The sequence below is a fragment of the Leopardus geoffroyi genome, chromosome C3 (assembly GCF_018350155.1).
Source record: "Leopardus geoffroyi isolate Oge1 chromosome C3, O.geoffroyi_Oge1_pat1.0, whole genome shotgun sequence".
Lineage (NCBI taxonomy): Eukaryota > Metazoa > Chordata > Mammalia > Carnivora > Felidae > Leopardus > Leopardus geoffroyi.
In genome coordinates, this window is record NC_059338.1 from 74,338,171 (window position 1) to 74,364,083 (window position 25,913).

Genomic DNA, 25,913 nt, shown 5'->3' on the forward strand with positions numbered 1-25,913 from the left:
GCCACAGACATATACCTCTTACGGCTCTGGAGGCTGGAGGTGCCTGAGCGGGATGCCAGCAGATCAGTTCCCAGGGAGGGCTCCCTTTCCGGCAGCAGTCGTAGCCTCACGTGGCAGAGAGCAGTTTCTTTGTCAGCTCTTTGGGGGCTCAGGTCCGACTGCAGAGTGGCCCTGTGTTAGTCTGAAACCACCCCCGCCACCACCAAGAAGCAGTTGCTGGGATGCAGTTGAACACACAAGAACTTAACTGGGCAGGATGCCTAGGAGAGGAAATGGAGAGAAAGCCGGGAGAGCCATCGCCAGTGATACAGAGCTGACCCCGAGGGAAAGAGGAAAGAGGGAGGGAAGGAAGGACAGGAGGGTAGAGGGCAAACGCTCAGTTGGATTCAGCCTCTTGCTCAGAAAAGGCAAATCAACTGGAGGTAAAGAGAGGCCTGACCTCCAGAGCCTGGACCTGATCCTTCTTCCGCATGCTCCCCATGACAGCTGAGAGGTGCATGCTCTGGATGCACTTGTAGGGTCAGTATGGCCAGGCGTGGGCTACATGAGAACGGAAATGGGTCTGTGCATTTGGGGCTAAACTAGGGGCAGGAGTGCTGACAATGGACCAGAGATGCCAACAGGAACACAACGCCTTGGTCTGTGACACGTGAGCACCCTGACCTCATCTTGGCAGCCTCCAGGGCCCGGGCCAGGAACTGGCTCAGTAGGTACCTAGCAGACCTTTGTGTCAAGAAAGAATGAACAAATGTAGCTATTCTGTTCCTGGTCATCTCGCATTCGAAGATCGAGTCTGGGAGAGATGAGACTCTGGGGTGGAAACACCAAGGAGAGGTCCCCCTCGACCCACCTGGTCACCCCCTCTGCCACCTTCCCTCTGATCTTCCCCAACACTCCCTTCCTCACCGCACCGCCCATCTCTTCTGCCTTCTCTCTGGTGTCCAGTTCTGGTGCTGCCTCTCTGCTGGGTCCAGAACCCCCCGGGACAGTTGCGTGGGGGTCACCAGTGTCCCTACATCTGGAGAAACAATGGTATCTTACAAGAGAGCAAGGTTCAAGGCGGAGACAGAGACGAACACAACAGGTGCAGCTGCATTCGGTGCTCACCTGTGCAGGGCACTCTGCGAAGGGCACAACGTGCACCACACCCCCATTTCACAGATGGGGAGACTGAGACACAGGTGAAGTGACCAGCCCAGGGTCAGCCAGCCAGTCTTCGGTGGAGCCAGGACCATCAGGCTCCAAGCCTACCTGTTTGCATCACCCCCATCCTAAGTTCAGAAACCAGTACATGGCTCACCTTAGGGATTGTTGCCCTCCTGCACCTGATCAGCCAGGAGCCTTCACGGCACCCATTCTGCGATGGAAGGGCCGGGGGCCCAGAGTCCAGGGCCCTCACCCACGAAATGTCGGTGCTCGGCTCTGAGCCAGGCCGGCCCCGAGCACAGACTGAGCCCTCGACTGTGACAGGACACCTCTGAGCACAAGGTGCCCTGTCCAGCCACGACTGCCCCCAAGCTTCACACCTGATGTGCCCATGCTTGAGTCAGTCTTCGTGCAGTGATAATTACCTGTGTGGTGTTAGGACTGCCTGGCTGTCATCTATCCGGGATGGATGGAACCTCTGTCTGGCTTCCCCAGGCTGCACTGGGGACCTGAGTGGGACAGAGATGGGCACAGGCCTGTGATGTGAGTCTGGGCCCAGCCCGGTGGCATCGGGGCCTCCTGTCTCCCTCCAACCTCCCCTGCAAACCCTCTCGAACATCCCCTGCCTTTGCCCCCCTCTCCTGCTCCTTTAAACTTACGCCAGCAGCCATCCATCCGCTTCAGGGTGTAAAAGTCAGGGCTGGTGCCTGTTGCTGAAATGCTGCGAACTTCCCTGGGTGGGGGGCAAAATCCTTAGGACCTGGAGGGTACTTTTCTTGTGTCTCATTCTGCTTTCCGCTCCTTTTTAGATTTTATGCAAAAAGTATTATTTGTGATCAAGAATAAATACGTAAAAAGGATAAAATGATTAAAAAAAAAAAAGTCAGCGATTCAAACTGCCACCATTTAAAAGATTAGAGCCATAGAGATGGTGCGCCGGGGCAGTGATTTGGGGACTGGGATGCTTCCTGTTGCTGCGTCCGTGGGGCCTGCCCTGGGGGGTTGGGGATCAGACAGCATCAGACCCTGCAGTGACTTCGCCCAGCTCACCCCCAGAAGCCCCCAGCACCCTGTGAGCAAATAATAAAATAATACCGCCCGCTTTCGGAGTCATCAGAGTTGGAGCCATTATTATTTTAATTAGCCATCCACTTCCTGGGGGCCCTTCTTCCTCTGGGTCACAGAGATCCCCAGGCCCCAGACCCTGCGCTGATGATGCAGGCAGGACGTGGATGCCCCACACCCACCCAGTGGGGAGTGACATGCCTCAAGTCTGTCCCCACAGTGCACGTGAGACTTCTGAGTCCCTCCCATGGCCTGTGAGAACCGTCATAATCTGGCCCTGCCTCCCATCCTGCTGGGGGCCTGGGAGCCATACCCTCTGATCGCCTCTGTGCCACCTCCTAGCCACATTCACCTTCTTGCTCTTGCCTGAACAAGTCAAACTCCTTCCACTGACCCCAGGGCCTTTGCATTGGCTGTTCCCTCTGCCTGGATGCCTCCCCTGAATTGGAACATGTCATTTCCCGTCCCAGCTCAAATGCCGTCTCCTCGGGGAGGCCATCCCTGACCAGCACGTCCAAATCTCCCTCTACGCACCCCACCCTTGCACTGCCCCACATTTTCTCGTCTTCCTACCATCATCTGGCTCCAGCTTTACCCTGCCGCTTCCCTGGTCTACTGTCCACTCTCCCAGCAGGATGTATGCTCCACAATGGCAGGGACCTTGCTGTTGGCCCTCCAATCCCCCCAGTGGGCCCTGGAGGCAAGGGTTGTACTGCTGAGCTGCACAGACCTCCCTGGGCGCAGGGAACCCAGGAGGTACATCGTGTCCCAGCTCTGCTGACGATAACTCCCTGGACTTCTCTGGGTCATGGACTCCTCATCTATCAAAGGAGGAAGGAGATCTAATTGCCAGCATTCCTTCCAGCCCTAGGTGGGGGGAAGGACTTAAACCCTGGATTCTGCCCTACTGTGTGCACATCAGGGTGCGGCCAAGTCTACCCAGCGTTCACAACCGCGAGAGCTGGGGATTAGCCTGTTCCGTGGCCTGGGGACCAGAAGGCAAAGTCCCTTGTGCGGGGAAGCCCTCTGGGGTCCCACAGGCCTCGTGAGCCCTGGGTCTCCAACTCCAGACCCCATGGTCTCCCATCCACGCTGCAGAGCCCAGACCATCCAGCATGGAGCGCCTAGCCTGGCAGGTGATGTTGGGGGGGGTGGGGGCAGAGAGCAGGTCAGAGGTAGAGAAAGCTTCTCAGAAGAGCCCAGGCACTTGCACGCAGAGCACTGGCTGTTAATTCAACCCAGTAAAAGTTTACCCAGCCCTACTCTGTGCTGGGGACACGGTGGGTTGAACAGACCCCGTCCTCAGGATGCTCTAGGCCTGGGGGCGGGGGCGGGGAATGGAGAAACGATGCTGGGTGTTTGCAACGGGAGCACAGGGCCTTGTCCAGACCCAGCCTTGGCGCAAGAACCCTCCTGGGGCGAGGGGGTTGGCAGAAGGGGGGGCTCTCTTCCTTCTCCCCGTGAGTCGACAGGCCTGTAACGATCCATACGTACACCTGCGAGTCCCCAAAATAGCAGCCGTGTGCGCAGGGACCGCTGTTGCTGCCACCCTGGCTGTGTTTGCAAAAATACCTTCTGCCGCACAAAGGTGAAAATGGCAGAGGCGAGAACCAGGCTTCTGAAAAGGGAAAATATTGCAACACCTTCCACAGGTATCCGTAAACTCCCCGCGCAGGCGCTGTGCCCAGGACCCCCACGGGAGCCCCCAGGTGAGTCGGCTCCCACCGGGAGCACTGACAGCCAGCCCGGGTGGGCGGGGAGGCGTGGGGGGAGTGGCCACGATGATGGAGCCACCACGCCCGGTCACTTCTCCGAGGGCTCTTGTCCGGCTTGACCAACCCAGGAGAGGCACCGAGAGGGCGCCGCCCTCACCCCAGGTCACACCCCAGGTCACAGCCGGAGAAAGTAACAACCTTGGGATCTGGACGTTGGTGGCCTGCCTTTGCAGCACGGACTTCCTCCACAGCCCGAGTGCGGACGATGGACAGCCTGGCCCCACTGGGGCGTGTGCTACAGAGGCAGGCTGCTCCCGTGACTGGAGTCCCAGACCTGCCTTCGGTCCTAGCCTTGCCCCTTCGTCTGAGCTGGCACTTTCCAAGCACTCCTATCTCGCCTGGTCCACAAGTGCAGGAGATCATCCCATCGTGCTCAGGTTCGAGATGAGGAAGTTCTGATGGGCTGCTTCCCCACATCTGCAGGTAGTGCCTTATTCCAAAGGATTCTTTTTATTTTTTATTTAAAATTTTTTAATATGATTTATTTTTGAGAGAGAGACAGAGAGACAGAGCGTGAATGGGGGAGGAGCAGAGAGAGAGGAAGACACAGAATCTGAAGCAGGCTCCAGGCTCTGAGATGTCGGCACACAGCCCGACACGGGGCTCGAACCCACAAACTGTGTGAGATCATGAACTGAGCCAAAGCCAAGTGCTTGACTGAGTCACCCAGGAGACCCTCTTTTTGTTTAAGAGTGGAAGGTTTTTATTCTTGTTGTATTATTATTTATGTATTTATTTATTTTAAGAAGGCAGAGAGTTGGGTTCAACAAATGTCCCCTCTATGAATATCTAATTATTCCAGCCACTGGGGGGGTGGGGAAGGGACTGAGAGAAGGGTCACCAGTGCCATTTCGGGGCCATCGGTTTGTTGTTCCCAAATCCATTTCATTAACCCAGTCGGCCAACGCCGGGAGCCTCTGTCCTGCCAAGTCCCACATACGCAGAAGTGGGGGGGGGGGGGCCGGGTGCCCTTACTGCTGCGCAGGAACCCGGCTGAGCCTGGTTTAGAACTGACTCCCGTGGGGGTCGGCCTGCTGCTGGGGCTTCAATTAATGAGACCCTCCCGGTGGGCACAGGTTCATGCCCCTCCGGCGGCCCCTCCCGGGAGCTGTCAGGGCAGGAAGCCTCTGCGATCCTTGGATTGATCCTGGCAGCACTTGGGCTCCATGGGGAATGCGATGGAGCTATTTATGGATCAGGTGTGGAGATGGGCAGTGGCTCAGGCCCCATTAAGAAGCCTGAAGTCCACTGATCACCTGTCCTCTAATAAAGTATGTGTGCATGGGGTTTGGGAGGATGTCCTTGGCTTGAAGGTGGGGGCGCTTAGCCTGGCTTCATTGGCCACATTCACTACCCATTACACGAAGTTCCCACTTTGAAAAGTGCCCTAACTCCGGGAGCGGATCAGAGCTGCCCCGAGCCACGGCTCCCCACACCATCTGTCCCTACAGCAGTTTAGAGTATGAAGCCCAGGGTGACTGTACCCACATGGCTACAGTTGGAGACCTCACTGAAGTCTTGAGACCCAAGAACTTTGGAGCTCGGAAATGTCCAGTAGGACCCACTTGGGCCCGACAACTCAGGGAGGAGCCCCAGCCAGTTTGCAGCTCATGTCCCCAGGTCACCTGGCAATGGGCATTCGGGGGAGGTGGGGATCTGACAACCCAAAGGCCACAGGCTGTGGCTGTCTAAGCTTGGACCCATGCTCCCTGCTCCCTGACATAACGTTTTGGAACCCTGTGGGCAGATGAAGGCAGACCCAGCCTTAGTTTCCCTTAGTTTCCCATCAGTGGCTCTGCCTCTTGTATCTCAGAAGCGCTGGGCCATTTTCCCACCTCCCTCCCCTCTGACCCTCACCGCATGTCACCAAACCCTGGGACTTATCTTGGCATCATCTGGATTCAATCATGGGATTAATGAAACACCTTTTAGCACCTGCTGTGTACCAGGGGCAGGGCTGACCCTCCCTCTTTCTTCTTGTCCTTCCTGTCACCTTGCTGGTCCAGCCCCTTGTTACCTATGCCTGGAAAGAAAGGGCACAGCGTCCTAGCTCCCACCCCACCTCCACCCCCCAAGGGCAGTGGAGTCTTGGCTACTGTCCTAGGCTAAGAGTTACGAGGATGCAATGCCCAACTGAGGCCCGGCATCCAGCAGGTGTTCAAGAAACACTCAGGATCAGCACACCAGGGTGCAGTTCCCCACTATCTCTGTACCACTCTCCTGCTCAAGAACTTGCAATGGGTCCCTACGTCCTCTCACATTGTCCACGTTCTTCTTGGCCATCTCAGCTGAAGCCAGATTGGTGACGGCCTTGGAAGGAAACATGTCTGTGCCTAGCCCAGGATGAGCCCTGTGTGCACCCCGGTTTCAAGAGTCTCCCAGCCGAAGACAGGGCTGGGATCGATGAACAGTGTCTGCCACAGGCACAGGCCAAGGACAGGCACCCTAAGTGCCAGTCCTTGGTGAACTCGCCCTTGGCCCCACTGGCGCCAGGCCCAGTCCCCTTTCCTGTCTGAGCTTCTTTCCTGATGTCCCCTCTCTCTCCCACCTCTTTCTTGTTCTCTCTCCTCCTCCTTTACTGCATTGGACCCCAGGCGACATCAGAGTCAAGGCCTAAAGTGTGGGGACCTACAGGACCCCAGTAGGCAGCCTTCTCTGCCATCTGCACAGCAGTATTTCCTTTCTGCTCTGTGCATCGACTTTTTCCTGCTTTCCTAAGAGACATCACTTCCTAAGAGTGACCTCAGACCTGCTGGTGAGTGAACCCCACTCTGCTTTTTAGTTGTCATCAAGCATTTACTGTGCACCTGCTGAGTGACAGGCTCTGCACGACCGAGTTGAGGCAGGCACAGCCCTGCCCTCGAGGAGCTCAGTCTGGCAGGGGAGATGTGACAGGCACCAAAGGGGTCAATGCAAGAAAAGTGTGTGCAGGGACACAGGAGCTTAGTCCAGCCTGAGGACAGGGAAGCTTCTGGAAGAGACACTGCCAGAGCTGAATCTTGAAAGCAGAGAGCCCAAAGAAGACAGGGAAAGGCATACAGGCAGAGGGAACAGCATGAGCAAGGGCACGGAGGCTCGATGTGCACTGAATGGCTGGCACTGGAGGAGGGCAGCAGGGAGGCAGGAGCTGAGGGAGGCAATGCCAGGGGTGGGCAGAGGCTTGACTAGGAGCTCCAAGAGGGTTCCATCAGGGAAGTTCAAGAGTCAGCATGTTCACAAGACCTCTGCAGGCAGAGGAGGGGGGCGATGCTCAGCTGGAGACAGAAAGGACTGGAGCTGGAGGAGGGCTCGTCCATGTGGGACCAGAAGTGGAATCCAGGCTTCCTGCCCCTCTGTGCCCAGCTCCATGGGCTGGCACAGCGGTTCCCAAAAAGCAGCCCGGAACCTGGCACTGGGGCCAACTCTGTGCCCAAAAGCAGATTCCGTGGTCAAATGAATTTGAGAAATACCGCTCATCCTACTCTTGTCAGGGGGTCATGACGCCCGTTAGGAGACCGAGGGCTCTGAAAAATCCTTCATTTCCCCATTTAACCAGTGTTCCCAGAGTAACTCTCTCATGTTCCCGAGAACAGTCTGGGAAGCTCCTGATGGGCCTAGCTGCCTGGATACAGAGTATTTCTCTCCGGAATCGGCCACTGCTGGGTTCATCAGCTGCGAACATCATGGGCCAGAGGAACCGATAGGGCTGGCAGAGCTGGGGGCACAGGGAGGAACCGATAGGGCTGGCATTACAGCTTCTCTTTGTGATTCGGGGGCTGCTAGGCTTAGTGCCTCACTTTTCCCATCTGTCAAATGGGGACGACGATTCTGCATGTCCTGCCCACTTTCAATGATGTGGGCATTACCACGACAAAACATTAAAGTTGCCCAGGGAGTTGTGATGTTCTGGAAGCAGCGGGCTGTTGTGGCTCCTTGCCAGCAAATGGTTGTGGGCCAGCAAGATGGTTCTGCCTGTGGAGGCACCCGGGCAGCCAGCTGGGGCCCTGGCCTAGAGCACTGGCCCTCCCGGCCTTCCGCTAGCAGCAGAATCGGTTTCCGAGACACGGAGCGCTGATGTGGAAGAAGCCCCGGGCTGGGAGTCGGGGCCACTCGTAGTCACCGTGGGACCAGAATCAACCGCTCGGCTTCTCTGGGTAAGACGGGGTCATATTCCTTAGCCCCTAGGGTCTAATAACATGCCAGGCGTGTGTAAAGAACCTAGGGAAACAAGTAGGCAGTAGCTAGTTATGAAACCATGATGTTCTTTATTATCTAATCAAATACATCTGTTTTTACTGAAGAAGACACCGAGGTCCAGGGAGGCCCAGTGACGGTCCACTGGAGGAGCACAGCCAGGCCACCAGCAGCAGTGCTCAGGCTCGGGATTAACTCACCGGTGGCCTAAGCGGCACAGAGAATGCCCTTGTTCCCCTAAAGCAAAGCAGGGGGCTCTTGGGTGAGGGGCCTTCCTGCCTCCCTCTCTCTGCCATCAGCTCCTTTTAGGAATGCTTTCCCGGGCTCTCATTGGTTGAGAGATGAGCCACGCCCAGCCACTCTCTGGCGGGGAGGTGGGGGGTGGAAAGCCTGGGCTCTGATTCGCCACACCTGAGCTCCCAAGCTGCCTGGGGCTGGGCTGCAACCTTGGAGGTAGACGGGGCGTTGGGCTCCCCAGAGGCACTGTCGCCAGTCTAACCTCTTTCTGGACAGTGGTACCAACCCACGGTGCTGAGCAACTGAAGCCAAGAGGGCTGGAGACACAAGGACTTCACTTCCACCTGCAGGCCAAGGCCATGGAAGGAGTGTGGGGTACAGAGAGGGCTGTGTGCGTGTGTGTCCCCTCTTCCAGCCCCCCAAGGTCCCTCCGGGAGGCTTGGCTCCCTGAGCTTGTTTCTTTTGAGCCCAAAGGCTGTATTTTGGAGGAATACAGAAAAGGAAGAACGAGCGTTTGAGGGGCGGTCTGGGGCCATTCAAGGCGCTGGGACTTTGGGGTCAGAAGGAATGCTGGACAGAACCCCGGCAGAGGTTCAAGAGCTGGTTGTAGATGGTAATTGTCCTGTGTCCCCGGGCACGTGAATCTCTCTCGTTGGAACTGTTCCCATCTGTCAAACAAGCAGTTTGGACTAGTTTTATCTCTGAGGCCCCTTCCGGTAGGCACGCAAAGCGGTTCCGTTTTCCCGAAAGGCTGTATGTAAACCGAATAAAAGCGGCTCTCTACAAAGCTTGGGATCTGTCGATGGAGCGCATCTCAGCCCCCGCTCCTGCACCTGCCGGCGGGGACAGCCTGGACTCCCCTACAGGGCTGGCTCAGAGCGGGGACACCTGTGGGTCGGAGTCCAGTGCCCCCTGGTGGCGCCCCGGCGGGCAGGCGGCTTCCGGACTGCCGAGGCCCGACGGCTGTGACTCAGGGGTGGCGCCTCTGCAGGGCGGCGGGAGGCCCGACTGGGGTTCCGTCGTGGGCCGAGCGGCGCGATTAATTACCAGCTGCGGGAATCCTTGTCGCCCGCTCGCGGTGACTCACTGGGAGGCCAGGCTCATTCGCCAAGCGCAGGGGCCTCGGTTCCAAAATGAATCTGGGGAAGCGACTGCTCCGGGTGGGGCTCCCCTTCCCTGTGCCCAGAGGTGCCCGCCGACCCAGACGTCTCCCACAGCTCGGGTCCCCTCACCCACAGCGCCGTGGGCGCAAACACCTGCGAATCCCAGAAGTGGGGTGGAGAGCGCCCTAGCAGGGTTCCCAGACTCGCGGGGCCCCGAGTCTCCGCGGATGGGGAGTCTGAGCACTGCCCGAGGGGGGCGACGCTGAGGGCTCAAGGAGCCCGCGCCCGCGAGCTACTGCGCAAGGTTGGGTGGGCTTCCCTGGCCTACTCCGCGACGCCCTTGGCCGCCTCTGCCCAGTCTCCTAGCCCGCCGCCTGGGGGCGTCCCTTTCCCCAAGTCTCCATCTCTTCCCCGGCTGGGGTCCAAGGGAGGTCGCCAGACCCAGGCAAGGGGGAGCCCAGGGTCTCCGCACCTTCGGCCTCCCCACTTCGAGCTCCACTGGTCAAGTGGAGATTAAGGGGGTCGGTGGTCGAGGGAAACCCCTCGACGACCTGAAGGGTATGGGAAAGGGACAAAGCAGGGCGAAGCCTCCTCTCCGACTCAAGGAATAGCTCTCCCCAGCCTGGGCTTCCTGTTCGCCTGCCCAGGCTGGCCGGCAGTGGGGCCGTCGCGAGGCGCTGGGGTGCAGGAGGAGGGGCAGGCTTCTGTTCTGGGTGCACCCCGCGCCCAGCCTCGGGGAACCAAGGAGTGTTTCTGGGAAAAGCAACAGGGAGGAGGGGACAGGGAAGGAGGAATGCGGCATCCTCCCCCCGAGGCCCCGACCGCGAGAGTAGCAGCCTCCCGTGACATCCTCCGCGCTCTCCGGGTAAGAGCTCAGGATCAGCAGGTGCGGGGCCACCTGGCCGGAGACGCTCGCAGGGACCAAGGCGGCCCTCGGGACCGCAGCGCGCGAGGAGGAGGTGCGCCCGGCCGGTGGCCGCCCCGGGGAACGCCCTCCCCTCGAGCTCCCACCCTCCTGCGGGTCTCTCCTCTCCCTTAAGCCGCCGGTCGGCCTTCTCGGGCTGAATCCCATTTCCTCCCCCAGGCCCGGTTCTCTCAAACTCTCAGCCCCGCGAAGCGGCAGGCGCTCCCGGGGAGCTGGGCTACAAGGACCCGAGCAGTCTCATTTATCCTCCCTTCCCCCTTGCGAAACCTGCTGGTGGCTCCGCCTCCCACCCCCACTCTGGCGACACCCAGTCCTCGGCCCGCCTCCGCCCCCTCCCCAGCGGCACCGGCCGCCCCTCCCTGGCTCCCTCCGCGTGCGCCGTGCGCCGCGCTCGGTCTGCAGCGGGAGCCGCCGAGGCCGCCTCGCCAGCTGGCTAGGGACCAGGCGGGAGGTGGCGCGCCCGGGAGGCTGCGGGAGGGAGGGAGAGAGGAAGGGAGGGAGGCCTGGCCTCAGCGTAGCCCGGCCCCCGCCCCCCACGGCCCTCCCGCCGGAGCGAGGTGCCACGCGCGCGCGCGCACACACACACACACATACACACGGGCACACACACGGGCACACATACGCACAGACACACGCACACACACTCGGCTCCCTCCGGCGCGCACGCACGCAGCGCCCCTGGCAGACCAGCGCCGCGGCCGCCTCCCCGGACGCCCGGACGCCGGAGGGCCCCGACCCCGGCGCGGCTCATGCGCCCGCGCCCATCCCGCAGCTCCGCGAGGCCCGCGGGACCCCTCCCGCCGCCGCCGCCGCCGCCGCCGCGTCCGCCGCCCCCGGAGGAGCGGGCTGGCCGACCGCCGCCGCGCCGTCCCCGGGCCGCCCCCGAGGCCGCTCCGCCGCGGGCCCTGCCGCCCTGGGGCCGCGCCCCGCTCCCGCGCCTCGGGGGCTGAGCCGAGCAAACTTCGCCAACCGGCCGACGCCCGGCGGGGACCCCGCCGCGTCCCTGCGCGCCCGGGTGGGCGCGGGGCGCTCGGACCTTCGGGCATCCGGCCGCCCCGCCCGCTGCACCTGCTCGGCCCCCTCCCCGCCTGCTGGGGACTCCGGAGACGCCGCCACTTCGCAAACTTTTCCACCCCCCCCCCCCGAGGGGGGGGCGAAGAGGGCTGAAGGGGAAGGAGGTCCCGCGAGGCGCGCGCGCAGACCTGCGGGCTCCTAGCCGGGCGCCGCCGCCCGGGAGCCGGACCCGGAGGGGCGCGGGCTCCGGCGGCCGCCCTCCAGCCGCGCTCCGGCTCCCGCCCCTGCTTTTCCGGCGGGAGCGGGGGGCGGGGCGCGGAGGGCAGCGCGGCCCGCGCGGTGCCCAGCGGGGCCGCCGTGCATGGCCCTGCGCAGTGGGGCGGGCTGCTTCGGCCGGGTCTGGCGCAGGGTGTCGGGGCTCCCGGACGCCTGGCCCCGGCGCTCGAGCAGCCTCCTGTGCCTGTCCGCCTTCTCGCCCGAGCCCGGGCCCGCGCCGCCCCTGCCCCGCCAGCCGCCTCGCGGTGGCGGCGGCTGTGGCGGCCCCGGCGGAGGGGGGCCCCCCCAGCCTCCCCGCCCCCCGCCTCCCCGCCGCTGCTGCTGCTGCTGCTGCTGCTGCTGCCGCCGCCGCTTACAACTTGGAGGCGGCGGCGGCGGCGGAGGAGGCGGCGGCGGCCGCCGGGCGCTGCAGTGGGACGCGCGCGGCTGCGAGCCTGCGGGACATGCCCCCCGCGCCGGCTCCTTGCTGGCGGCCATGAAGAGGCAGAACGTGCGGACTCTGTCCCTCATCGTCTGCACCTTCACCTACCTGCTGGTGGGCGCCGCCGTCTTCGACGCCCTCGAGTCGGACCACGAGATGCGCGAGGAGGAGAAACTCAAAGCCGAGGAGATCCGGATCAAGGGGAAGTACAACATCAGCGCCGAGGACTACCGGCAGCTGGAGCTGGTGATCCTGCAGTCGGAGCCGCACCGCGCCGGCGTCCAGTGGAAATTCGCCGGCTCCTTCTACTTTGCCATCACGGTCATCACCACCATAGGTAAGGGCCGGGCGCGCCGCCGCCGGGCTCCCCGCGCCCCGGGAGGAGTCCGGGGAGGCGGCTGAGCGCGCAGCGCAGGGCTGGGTGCGGGGCGCCGAGGGTTAAACGCAGCCTCGTCGCTGGGGCCCCTCCCGCCGCGCCCCCTCCTCTCTCGGGAGCCCCCGCCTCTCCTGCGCCTCCGCGCCTCGCCCCTCGTGGACCCCACCCGGTGCTCCGCTCCGCGCCGCTGTCTGGGCCGGGCGTGCGAGCCCCGAGCGAGCGTGCCGGAGCCGGGAGGGCGGAGGCGCCACTTTTGCGAAGAGAGTGGAGCGCTAAGAATAATCCCGTAGCAGACACCCACCCACCCACCGCCCCGGCGCGGGCTGGGCTGCGCGGGGTTCCAAGCCTTACACTTACTACCTCTCCGGGACTTGGAGACGGCTGGCCTGGCTCCGCCGCGCGGAGAGGGACTCGGGCGGCGGGGGACCCTCGCCAGCCTCCAGCCTTCTCTGAGCCCGGAGTCCAGCTTTCCTCCCTCGGGGTTCCTCTTCGAATTCTGGAGCCCGGTCGTGCCAGGCCCCCAGAGGAGAGAGAGAGTTTGCTCTCTGGTGATTGGGGTGGGGGTGGCAACCGGGTGAAGTGCTCTAAGAGGGCAGTGGAGGGTGGGGGGCAGGGCAGGACCTGTCCTCCGGCCCCCCGCCCCCACCGGCTGTGATAGTGGATGAGGCAGGTCTGCGGAGTCCCCAGAAACTGGGGAGGTTCAGCCCTGGTCTGGGGAAGAGAGTCCAATGGGTACACCCTGGGGACTCCCGTGGGTCCCTCTCCCAATGGTGCTAGCCAGAGAGCAAAGTCCCTAGTGGGTGCCCAGGGCAGGGCCCTGGCTGAGATCACGTGGCACTTGGAGACCCTTGGGAACCGGAGCGGGTCGCTTCAACCCAGCGGACACGGCAGTAGGTAGGGTGGTGTCTCTGTGGTTTGCAACTTGTCCCCGCGCGGCACCCTGCCTCTGCCCAGCCATCTCCTTGGCCCTGTCAGGGCCGCTGTGTTGGCTCGGGTGGCCTCTTTTCTGTGCCCGCCCAGCCCCCTGTGCCCCCTCGCCGTGAGAAGAGGTCCCCTCCTGCCCACCCTTGTCTCCTCCGTCCGCCCTGACTCCTCTGGACCTCCTCCTCTAATTTCCCCCTTGGTATTTTTCTTTGTCTGGAAAGCTCTGTGTGCTGAAAAAGCTGGATTTCTCAGTGCCATATGCAACAGGATGTACCAGCACAGGACGGCCTGTCTCTGCTTCTTGGTTGAGAAGACTTTGTAGAGCGTCATCTTGTTTGAAATGTTTAATTCGTTGGTGCAGGTTTTTATGTCTTTGGGAGGAAATGCTCTTCTGTTGTCTACGTAACTAGCTTTGCTCCCGCTTGGCCCGGCGGCCAAAACACAGAAAGTCCTTCCTTCCCCACACCCCACTGTGCCTCCAGTGCCTGGAAGGGCCAGGCGGTCATTACCATCATTTTTGTCGTTAAACTTCCAGCATGAGCTGTGGCGGTCATAGATGGACATGGCACCGATCCTGGGGTACAGGGGCCTGCTTGCTGGAGAGCCCGAGAACAAGAAATGAGCCTCTAAGAACTGACTGCTCTGGGCGGGGAGGGGAGCCCGTCATCCCCTCAGCATGCCTCCGATGATCTAGCCCCTGGCAGGTGAAATCCCTAGCACACTGCACCCAGGAGCGAAACGCGCACCTGAAACCCATCTGGTCTCGAGAGCTGAGCTCCAGCCTCGCGGAGCGGGTTGGAGTTAAAATCAAACCCTGAGATGCTCCCATTTACCTGAAAATAGAAAGAGGCTGGTAAAGTTCTCATCAAGGCGTGTTTATTGACCCTGGCGGGTAGCTCCGAGCACATTCTAAGGAGAAACACGTCAAGGAACGTGTGGCCAGACCGAGGGTGTTCTTTGGCCCGGCGCACGGGTGGGCCTCCAGTCTGTCCAGGACCAGGGGGGCATCTGCTGGCTGTTGGTTTTCCTCACTTCTTTCGTCGAGTTTTCAACCCCAGTTTCTGGGAAGGAAGGTTGGGGCACAGACGCAAGGACAAGGAAGAAAACGTTGCCCCAACTCAGCCGCCGTGACGCTGAACTTGGAGCCCAGCGATCTGGCTTGCATCTCGAGTCTGGCCATCCTGGCAGACCACAGCGGGGTCATGTCGCTTCTCCCGACCTCAGTTTCCCCACCTGCAGGAGGAGCCTGACACAGGACTGATCTGCCCGGTTGGACCTGAGGGCGGGCAGGCGCCCAGCTGCCTGCGGCTACCTCAGCATAGCGCAAAGCACTCACTCTGTAGGTGTGAATTTACGCTCTTTGACACGGGCTGAGTCCATGCTGTCTGCCCTGGGAAGCTGTTTAGCCCAAGAGCTCAAATTTACAGGAAACAAACACCTTTCTAGTTAATTCTGTTTGTTTTCTTCTTCTTCTTCTTCTTTTTTTAATATAAATGCAAATTAAGGTCCTCCTAGGCCTAGAACAAAAAGCAGCCCCAAGCCGGGCCCTCTGAGGCACCGTCTCCTATTGGACGGTGATATTAACGGGTCAGGTGAATCTTCACGGGCGTTCTTATTTTTAATCTAACCTTGAGCGATTTCTCGAGCGGACTTCAACTTTGAGGTCCAGCCCACGAGGCGGGCGGGAACCTCGTGGCGCTCGTGGTCTGTAGGCGAACGGTGCTTCTCGGGTTCAGTTACTAGCTCCCTCCGTGAGGTGGATTTTAAAAGCGATGTGGTTACCATTTTGCATTGGCTCCGTGGCCCCATGACAGGTTGTGAGGGGCTGGCACGTGAACCTCGCCCAGCCCTCGGGGCGGGGGACTCGGGCACGGGCACCGCGGACAGAGGAGGGCAGCACAGGTCCAGCGGGCCCGGAAGGGCACGCCCAATGTTGCCCTCCACTGCTTCTGGGTGCGGTTCCTTCCTCTGTCTCTTTTTTGATGTTTGCGCCACCTGCCATCTGAAGCTGCCTGCGGGACGGGGTGGTGTTGACTTCCGAGAGGCCCGTGTGGAAGGTGGGAGCCCTGTATCCGTGTCCCGTTGTGCTCGGCTGCTTAGCAGGATGGTCGGGAGCCTCTGCCTGGCAGGGCCAGGGCCTCACTTGAATTTCCTGCTTGGGGCAGAGGCCTAAGGGACCCCCACTCTCCCAGCAAGTCTGTAGGCTTCCTATAGGAGGCGCTGCGCCCCACAGTCAGTGCCCGGCTGACAGCAGAGGGGGCATCTCCTGGACACTTCTGTTTTGGATCTAACGTCTGTGATCTAAGTTGTCACCACCTCTAGGATCATCAGAGAGGAAGAAACAGTGCTTAGAATTCAGATCTCCTCTGCGGGGTCCAGGAGGCCCATTTAAAAACTGGTCTGTGTAGGGGAAAGACGGAGGGAAGGAGACACAGGTTTTCTGTTTTGGCTGCAGTTTGGAGGGGCGGTGTCTCTCTGGGCCCTTTGGGCTCCTCTGAAGCCGGGGTGGCTGCCCTGGGAGCTGAGGTGACAGGCCTGGGAGCCACGGTCTGCTGGCTGGGGGTGGGGCACACCCTGAGAGTTTCGGGGCCCCTGTGCGTTCCTTGCTCCAGGCCCCCTGCCGGCTTGAAGTCGGAGCGCCGAGGGGCATCTCCCCTTCCTCATTCACGCACAGAGCCCGAGTGGAGTTTTCACAAAGTGGAAAGCGTTTTCTGTGTTTTTCTGGCACTCTTGGGTGTAGTTTTCAATACATAGTTTTACACTCTTGCTGTGTGCCTGCCCCTGCCTGGTCTGCGTTGCCTCTGAGACTCTGGGGACAGTCTAGATGACAAGATAAGGCCTGGCCTTGAGGGGGGGCGAGGAGGAGCTGGAAACCCAAACAGTTGGTTGAGCTTCAGTGTGAGGCACAGGGGCAGCGAAGCTCCCTTCACCCATTCAGTGCCGCGGGTGCAGACGGCCCCGGGGGTGCGTTCCTCGGTTGGCCCTTTGCATCCTTCTGGCAGGTTCTCACCCTCCAGGGAGGCTTGGCCTTCCCCTCGGCCACTCATGGCCTCCCTGAGCTGTGCCCCTGCCCCCTGTGCCTCCCTTGGTGCCAGCGAGGTTGATATCATCTGTCCTGCCCCAGGCAGACTGTCTGTCCATCCCGCCCCCGCCCCCGCGGGCATCTTGTGAAGGATCGCAGGGTGGAAACAGGCCCGGGGTGGGGGGGGGGGACCCAGCAGGCTGGTGCCGGAGGGAGCGTGGTGCTTTCACACACCTGCGCTCGCTTCTCCCACAAGACCAGTGGGAGTATCACCCCACCTGATGGATGGGGAAACCGAGGCATGATGAGGCAGCCCACGCGGAGGCCGAGGGCTGCGAGCTCCAACTGTGGCTTTGTCCCAGGAGCCGAGGATGGGCCTGTGGAACATTCCATCCACGTCTTCTGCTTCTCCCTCTCACTCCGCTGTTCAGGAGACCTGCTTAGCGAGGGTCAGGTGAAGGGCCGGCTCACCCAGAGCGCGGGGCCTGGACAGGAGGCGTCTCCCTGCTACTTTCCAGTGTGGCCGCTGGCGGTGTGCAGGAGGCGGGCCGGAGCGCGTGGCTGGCTCCTCCTCCCCAGGCCCCGCCTGGACCCCGCGGCGCTCGAGGTAGCATCGGCCCTCCGGTAAACACTGCCTGTGGGTGTCGTGGAGGAAGCCGAGAAGTGAGGTTCCTTCTGACTCCAGGTGACGTGAGAGAGAGAGCTTTCCTGAAGGGCATGGGGACACCTGGCCAGGTGCTCTGAGGCGGGGGCAGGTATCAGACGGCATCCACCGTCCCGACACCCGTCGCCGCTGCCTCCTCTTTCCTGGGTCACCTCACTAGCCAGGTCCAGGAGGGTCAGAGCAGCAGCAGGAGGTGAAGCGGCCCTCTGTGCATCTGGCCTCCACGCGCACCTGTGTCCACGTCTCCAGTCGCCGGTCCACCCCCGGGTCCCCCAGGCGTCTTGCGTTCGCACCGCCCCCCATCCCCTTGCACTCCCTCCCAGGGTGCTCCAGGCACCTGTTTGTTCGTGTTCTGTGTGTCCGTGCATGATCGCAACCAGCCTTCTCTATAGCCACTCACTCCCCCTCTCACTCGTTCGCTCGTTGGCTCCTCTGAACGGTCACTCAGCCCTCCATGTACTGTGTTCACCCCTCCAGCACTGGGGTTTTGCCCGTCTCCGTCCCTGTGCTGGGTGGGAGTGCCCAGGGCCCCGGGTAGCCTCTCAGTAAGTGCTGATGCCCCGGGGTGGGGGGACCCGAGGTGTTCCAGCCACGTCACCTTCCTGAAAAGCGGTCGGCCAATCCCAGGCACTTTTGCCTTTTAGAAATGTTGACCGAAGTACGACGTTCACACGGAGAAGCGTGCTTAAGCAAAAGTATATCGTTCAGTGGTTCCTGTGACCAAACCACACCCTTGTAAGCCCCACTCAAATCAAGAAACATTATTACCGGCACCCCAGAACCTCCCTCCGCCGGTCAGCTTCTTGAATGCCCCTAGTGACAGGGAGCTCATTCCCTTGCGTGCAAGGTAGTAGGGTGTGTTTATATGCACGATGAGGGTATTGTGTGAGGTTCTGATCTGGTGGGGCCACCATGTGGAAAAGCGGTGTGTGTGTTGGGGGGTCATTCTTTCAGAGGGGTGGCCAGTCTCTGTGGTGGTCCTAAAGAGGGGACCTAAAGAGGGGTCCTAAAGAGGGGACCTAAAGAAGGTCTGCATTTAGAAGTTGGAGACGGGGGTGGGGACTCAGGTGCAGAAGAGAAGAGGGACTCAGCACATGGATGTGTGGTGCCACTGCCGTAGGGGGGTGTGCTTGGGCAGTCCAGGGTGCGGCTGGCCCTGGAGCCAGGACGGGCAGGCCGCCAGCCCAGGGGGCCTGCCCCTGTGAGTTAGGGCACGGAGCAACGCTACTCTTGGTTTTACACCAGCCTTGCCGGAGCACCAGGAAAACACCATGGGAAACAAGTGTCGGGGTCTCAGCAGAGCCCCAGGAATTTGGCGGCAAGGACCCAGGCGGGCTGGGCTGACAAAGGAGGGGCAGGCAGTCTGCGCCGTTAAGGGAGTCCCGCAGGCAGAGGAATTCTGGGATATGAGCATTCCAGTGAGGGTCTCCTCCCCCAGTGGAGCATCCGCCTCCCTGCCAGCCTTGGGGAAGGGGGTTCTGGGGTTCATTTCATCAGGGGATTTTGTTTGAGGGCTCTGTTTCCCGCCCATCCCGACTCTGGGATCTCTGCCTGCAGAATAGCTAAGGGCGCCCAAGCTGTAGCTTACGGTTCTCCAAAGGAAGGAGTGAGCGGAGCTCGGCTTGCCCCCTGTGCTGTAACCGACTTTAGGAAATTAGAGATAGTCCTAGGCCCCCGAGTTTCTTCCAGTCGTACCTCCCTAAGCCTGGTTCTTCTCCGAGCCATTTCGGTCTGCGTGTGTGCTCTCCGAGTGCAGAATATCCCCTCCCCTCGTCTAGGTGCTGTGCTTCTGTTCATGCCCCCCCGCTTGGTATGCCAGCTCTTCTGGGCAGCCCCTCCCTGCGTTGACGTGTCTCGAGCTTCTAGTTCACGCAGACTTCTTTTGTCTGCTCCTGAGCAGCGGTTTCTCTGTCTTGCGTCGGTGTGAACCCAAGTACAGTCCCTGACGTGGATCTCTGAGGAAAAGAGTGGGATCGTGTGCTGTGGACCCAGAGAAGAGGGGATGGTTGACAGAAGAATTCGCAGTGGCAGGGGAAGGGGAGGAAATTCAGGAGAGACCAGGAGTGTGTTGGGCCTGCAGGTCAGGGCACTGTGAGCAGCTGTCTGTGCTGGGGGTTCCCTGGCGGGTGCATCCTGGCCATGGCCACATCCCCACCCCACCTGCTCCCGCCTGGGCTTTTGGGGTCAGCCAGGCCTTGAGCCATGACAAAACCTGCCTGGGGAACAGCCACTCGCAGGGGTGCTAGCTGAGTGGGGTGGGCGAGCCCTGCCCGGTCCTCACCCTCATCACGTGCCCAACCTTAGAAGGAGCCAGTGGGTGGCCCCGGGTGAAGCGTGGGATCAGACTAGAGGAGGCGGCCCTGTGGCCATGGTGCGGTGGTCGTGACGGGGACAGCTTTGGTGCGGTGGGGGATGCTGGGCCAGGTGTCCAGGGAGTGGGGGAGGTAGATCTGAGCCCTGCCTGTGGCCTCGGCCTTCCCGTCCAGGGGAAGCCACGTGCCTCCTCGGACTGGGCACAGAGAGGCTCGGGGAGCAGGCGGAGCCCGGGGGCCTGTAGCCCCAGGCAGGACTGCCCCGTGTCTGTCTGTCCCGGACACCCAATCCCAGCTGTGACCCACCAGCCTCGCTTCCTTGTCTGTGAGATGGGGACCTAGAGCTTTGCGTGTGTGGCCGTGAACATCGAGCGCACGTCTGTGAAAGGCGTCCTCGGAGGCACCTGGGGCTTTTGGTTGTGATGATGACGGTCAGGCGGACGCTGGGCTCCTGTGTGCGACGTGGGGGACTGGTCACGTGCTGCTACGCTGCCCGCCTTCTCGAGGGTCGTCTGCGCTGCGACTTGTGGGGCCCGTGGCCCGGACCCTCGTGAGGGGCTCCCGCCAGCTGCAGAAGGAGGCTCTCAGGGCGGGACGCCGGGCCCGGGGCCTTTTGGGGCCACCGCGTACAAGCCCAGGTGCTCGATTTCCCCAGACGGTTCCAGCCAAGAGGATGCGGCTTCGGGGATGCCTGCCGCCATGACCCCCTTTGTGAAGATGACACCCTGCCAGGCCCCCCAGCACCCCGTTCCCCGTAGGGCCAGAGCCAGAGCCTCGGGCCAGAGCCCCAGCCAGTCCAGTGCCTGCCCGGGTCACAGTTTGCGCCGGCTTCCCTGGTCCAGCTGTGCCCTGCCCCTCCCCCACTGTCCTTTCCCCGCCTGGGCAGGGGATGCGTGGCTGTGCCCCCGGCCTGCTGTACCTCGCCGTCCTAGGGCGCCTCTCACGCGGTGCCCTAGTTTTGTGTCTGTGCCATAGCATCCCCGTCCCACACCAGAGGCCCCAGGGCAGGGCTGGGCTCGGGCTCCCCGGACGGTGCTCAGGGCAGGCCCGCTAGAGACCCAAGTGCCACCTCTGGCCCCCAGGAGCAGGAGGACTTCGGGCTGGCTGCTTCAGGGGGCCATCTTCCCGCGTGGTTGTGCCTTGGGGCCCCTGGGCGCGTGCCCGATGGAGGAGGCCCCTTTGGAACTCGAGCTGTTGGTTTTAATGGGAGATGGCAGGTTAGGGGCCCGTCGTGCCAAATGGGGACCTTCCCGCTCCTGCGGCTTAGATGTGTGACGTTGGTCCCCAACCCACCACTGGTGACAGACCCACGTGAGTTAGTTGGGCGCCCGGCGGGAAGGGACACCCATCTGCGATACGGCCTTTGGCTTCACCGACTGTGCTGGGTGTGTGGGGGGCACCCCGCTGGGGAAGGTGAGAGGCCTCCCAGCAAGCGTCATGAGGCCTTTGCCCGGGCCGAGGGCCACGGGGGTTCATACACGTGGCCGCTGCACCCCTGGCGCTGCCTGCTCCCCCCCCCCCCGCTTCCTATCCTGGGGCCCCTCCTCTCCCTGCTTCCCTTCCTCCCTCTACCTCCCTCACACACGGCCCGGACTACCTACCACTTACCTGACAGTTCCCACCGGAGACCTCGCGCGCGCTGTTCCCTCCACCCAGCCTGGGCGCAAGATGCAGAGAAGGCGTTTGTTGACTGACTGTCGGCCAGAGGGTCAGGGGCCGGGAGCGTGAGCGTGTGATGTGTGTCTCCGGGTCCTGTCGACCGTTCCCTGGGGGTGCGGAGCGGGCACGTAGCTGGGACGCTGTGGGTTTCAGGGGTGGCTGCGGTCTTCCGGGGATGAGGGGCAGAGGCTGGGGGGCCGTCCACCCCCGGAGGCGGTCTGGGCTGTGCGCTCACGCCCTGGGCCCCCGCCACCGTTTGCGCCTGCGCACCTCCACCGCTGCTGCCCCCGCCCGCCACTTGGAGCCCAGGAGGAGCTTGGTGAGGTGACTCTGCCCGGCAACTCGGGGCCTTGGTTGGGGGCTTGTGTGGTGCCTGCCGGCAGGGTTCACACCTCTGCGGGCAAGAGACCGTGATTTCTTCCGAGCCACGGCGAGGATGCTGGTGTGAGCGCAGCAGAGAGCACGGGACCGTGTGGAGGGACCACGCGGAGGGCCCCGGCCCGGGCCTGGGGTGCGCTGGGTTCTAATCCTCCCTGGGTGACCTCGGGCTGGGGCAGCGGTCTCCCTGGGGCCCACCCTTGACTTCGGGGCTGGATGCGTCTGCGCAGTGGGGGTCATCCTGTGTGCGGCAGGACGTTGGGCAGCATCCCTGCCCTCCACTGACTCGTTGCCAGGGGCACCCCCCTGAGTTGTGACACACAAAAACATCCCCAGACATCGCCACGTGTCCCCTGAAGTGCAGAATGGCCCCTGGCCTGGTGACTTCTCTTCCCTGAAGCTCTTCCGCAGAACTGGAGAATAAGCCACCTTCTGGGCCACGGCAGGTGGGGGCCACGGCAGGTGGGGGCCACGGCAGGTGGGACTTCTCAGGGGAGGTGACATCCGTGTCAGGATGTGGATGGGCAGGGGAGCTCAGGTGGGGCTGAGGTGAGCCTGCTTATAGAGGGTTCAGGTGAGCCACTTTGGGGGGTCTTGGGGGGGCCACTTTAGGGAGTCTTGGGGGGACCACTTTAGGGGGTCTTGGGGGGACCACTTTAGGGGGTCTCGGGGAGCCAATTTAGGGGGCCTCGGGGGGGCCACTTCGGGGGTACCGGGGGGGCCACTTTAGGGGGCCTCGGGGGTAGCCACTTTAGAGGGTCTCGGGGGGAGCCACTTTAGGGGGTCTCAGGGGGAGCCATTTTAGGGGTCTTGGGGGGTGCCACGCAGGTGGGCAGGGTAAGCTCACTGGTGTTGGGAGGACCCCAGGTGGACCCTCGGCTTCCACCCCTTAAGCAGACACCCCGGGCACGCTGTGTTGGGGCAACGTGGCCTCGGCTCCAGCCCTGCCCTGAGGCCCTGGGAATGGAGACAGCTCTGGGCTCCATGGTCTGCCAGGTGGTGTTGGGGCCTTTGTGTCTCTTGGAGTAGGTGTGAAAACAGGTGCTGGTGGTACAGGGCTGGCCTGGGCTTCGAGCCACGTATCTTGTCTGGGCCCCGGGAAAGGGCCAGGCCCCGGGATGCTGGGGGCGACTGGGAAGATGTCCCTGCCGGGTCTGGTTGTCATGAGGGGCCTCCCAGCGTGAACGCCATTTCTGGGAGATAAACCCAGAGCGCTGGGGAACGCTGGCGGTTGGCAGAATGGGTCTGTCATCTGTTAGGGACAGTGCTCAGGCCAGAGGGACCCAGGCACCGGCAAAGTGAATGCTGGTGTGTGCTCACATCACTGAGCAGAGAACGCAGTGGCAGAGAACATTTTATGAAGAGGGGAGAGAAGCCCCCACAACTCCCCTGTGGTTCTGTGGTCGTATCTGAAAATGACTTTAGCTTTTCTTGTTCACATGCTCATCATTTTGCCCACGTTTGTGTACTGTTTTTATCACTTCGTCAGAATGAGCATGTTAGAGATTATGTTCAGCTGCCTGTAGCTGAAAACCCTTTCGGTGGTGCCCTGACCAAAAGCAGTTTCCTGTCTCTCTGTTTTGGAGTCTGGGATGAGCGGGTGGGCTGGCAGGCGCTCCAGGATGCCTTCAGAGACTCTGGCTCCTGCTGTCATTCTCTTCTGCCATCTCAGTGTGGCTTTTGTCCTAAAGCCGGTGCCTCATGGCTCCAAGATGGCTGCATCAGCACCGGCATCACCTCCGGCATCCTCCTGGCAGCGAGAAGCAGAAGAACAAAAGAGAAAGGCGTGTGCCAGCTGGGCTTGCTCCTATCTGAAGAGCTTTTCCGGATGGCCCACCCACGGCCAGGACTGTGTCTCATGACCAACCCTAGCTGCGAGGGAGCTTGGAAAATGAGGCGTGCTGTTTCTCAGACCTAACTGGGGTTCTGATGGTGAGGAAGGAGCGGAGCTAGGTGTTGGTAGGCACCCATAGTGTCTGTAGGGGACGCCTAGCAGTTCAGAGCCCTTTTGTTTCTAAGTTTGTGTCCAGCACTGCCTTGTGTTTCTGCCGTCTTAAGGGAGATTTGTTTTCACGGCTCTAACTCCAGTAACAGAATGTGTTGTCATCTCTTGACTCCTCTATTCATGGCAATTTAACGTACCTTTTTTTATTTTCATTTTTTGCCAACTCTAGGCAGCGCTTTCGTGAACACCTGTGTGCGTGTGTAGCTTGGGTTGGGTTCTTCCCTAAGGGTTTTGGGTGACGGTGGGATTCCCAGGCCAGAGGGCGCGAGGGCACTGGTGATGGCGGGTAGTGTTCCCACCAACCACACGGGCGGGTGTGGGTCTCCTGGTGCCGCCGCGGCTTCGGCAGCTCTCGGCAGTGGGGAAGACGTTTTTGAGGTCCTCGCCATCTCAGAACGTTTTCTTAGCAATCTTTGTGTGGCCGGGACCTGGTCGTGCCGCGTCGGAAGGCTGGTGTCCCCAGGTGCAAAAAATCCACCGTCATCTCGGACACAGCTGGTCCAAGGGACTCCGTGGGTGCAGTTGTGGACCTGGGGCCCTTGACCTTCTGAACACTGTGGAGCCAGGCCTGGGAAGGGGAGCCCCTGGGCCCTGCTCTAGCTCCGGGGATGGGAAGTTTCGCCGGGTCCCTCTGGTCCTGCCGGTTGGCTTGGTCACTGGAACACCGAGCTGAGAAGCAGCCCCAGTGGGAAGAGTGCCCTCTGCGATGGATTAGTCGTGTCTGCCTTGGGGATAGAGTGGACAACGGTGGCGTGCATCCTTGTCCACCCTGCACCAGTGAAAGGGAGAGCTGTGGAGATGGAAGGCTTTTCCGTCGCTCTGCCTTGAGTGCCGGCACTCCATAGGTTGCTTGTCCCTGGGCGGGGGGTGGGGGGGGGTGTCTGATTTACCACCTTTGTAACCCTGTGAACTAGGCGGGGTCAAAGATTAGCCCTGTTATATTGAGGCTCAGAGAGATCCAGTGACTTGCCTGAGGTCACACTGTGACAAAGGCAGATGTGGCATCAGTGTTGAAACAAACAAAAGAGACAGAAGATCTCTCGGCGGCTTGTTTTAGTCATGCCGACCAGAGCTTCCCGGGGCAAGGTTAACCTCCCTTCTCTCGCCACAACAATGGAGTGACCATTCGTGATTTCTCCATGGGGTTCTGGTTCTTGACAGACTTCATCTCAACGAGTTGCATCCTCTCAGCAACCCTATGGGACGGATACTTTTGTGTATTCCCATTTTAAGCTGACGTGGTAGACCAGAGAGGTTAAACAGTTTGCCCAAGGTCACGCAGCTGAAGAGCGGCCACGCCAGGAGTTATCCCCGGGCAGTCTGACCTCAGAGTCTGTGCTTGTAGCGATCCCGTTACATACTGCTTCTTTCGACCTTCTGTATCAGCTAGCTAGCGACGTGTAACAAATCACCCGCAAATGTGGAGGCTTAAAACAACAACCATTTATTACTGCTTGCAGTCTGTGGCCCAGCTGGGCTTGGCTGCCCCAGATGGTTCAGCCGGGCACCTTTTCTCACTGCCGGTCTTCAGGCTGACAGACGGCTCTGTGCTAAGCCATTGTGTGTTTTCCTTCGGTGGTGGCAAGGGATCGGCAGGCAGGGAAGGCGAGTGAGGTCCCTTATGCCATGACCCTACACTTATGCTGTCATTCCGTCCACGTACCATTGGCTGAAGCCAGTCACATGATCAAAGCCAGCGTCCATGGGCAGGACATCCGCCTCCCCATGATGAGGCCAGGTTGCCGGTGCTGTCTGCTCCTTCTGCTGGCTGACCCAGAGCCCGTCCACGCCCCTCGCCACGCCCCTCGCCACGCCCCTCGCTGCTTCCTGTACTCAGCTGCCGGGCACAGTGGAGCCAGCACGGCTTTGGACTATGATCTGGGTTCGAATGCTCCCCACCCCTCTGTAAGGCAGACAGGGAGCCATCTCTCTGCATTCGGCAGCCCTGCCCCACGATGAAGTGCCACAGACCCAGGGCTGGAGCACCAGAAGCTTGATTTCTCCCAGCTCTACAGAACAGAAGTCTGAGGTCAAGGTGTCTGGTCGTCCCCCGGTGGGTCTTCTTATAAGAACACCTGTCACCTTGGAGCAGGGCCCCGTGCCTGACCTCGGTTTACATTGATCACACCTGTGAAGACCCGTCTCCAAATACAGTCCCATTCTGAGGTCTTGTGCGTCAGGACTTCAGCATATGGATTTTGGGGAACGCAGCTCGGCCCGTGACATCCTCCTGGGGCTGAGCATTAAGTGTGAAAGCGGACCCAAAGGTGCTTGGCGCAGGATGCGCGTGGAGAGGCTGTTCCACGCATGCTGGTTCTCCTCTGTGTCACCCGTAGGAAGACAAGCCTGTCTCATTATGGTCAAGGGGAGTTTATATTTTATTGCCCCGATGTGTCCCATTATTTTTTTGTTATTCTCAAAATCTAGTTCTGTGTTAG

At 61.1% G+C, this 25,913-nt stretch overlaps 1 protein-coding gene across 1 annotated transcript in view; it reads left to right on the forward strand.

Moving 5' to 3' along the window:
* Nucleotides 1-12,020: 12,020 nt before the first annotated feature.
* Nucleotides 12,021-25,913, forward strand: part of KCNK9 (potassium two pore domain channel subfamily K member 9) — a 79,471-nt gene continuing 65,578 nt past the window's right edge. Inside the window, exon 1 of the mRNA XM_045453569.1 lies at nucleotides 12,021-12,472. Within this exon, the coding sequence (XP_045309525.1) occupies nucleotides 12,190-12,472 (283 nt within the window). The 5' untranslated portion in view covers nucleotides 12,021-12,189. The remainder of the gene's footprint in view (nucleotides 12,473-25,913) is intronic.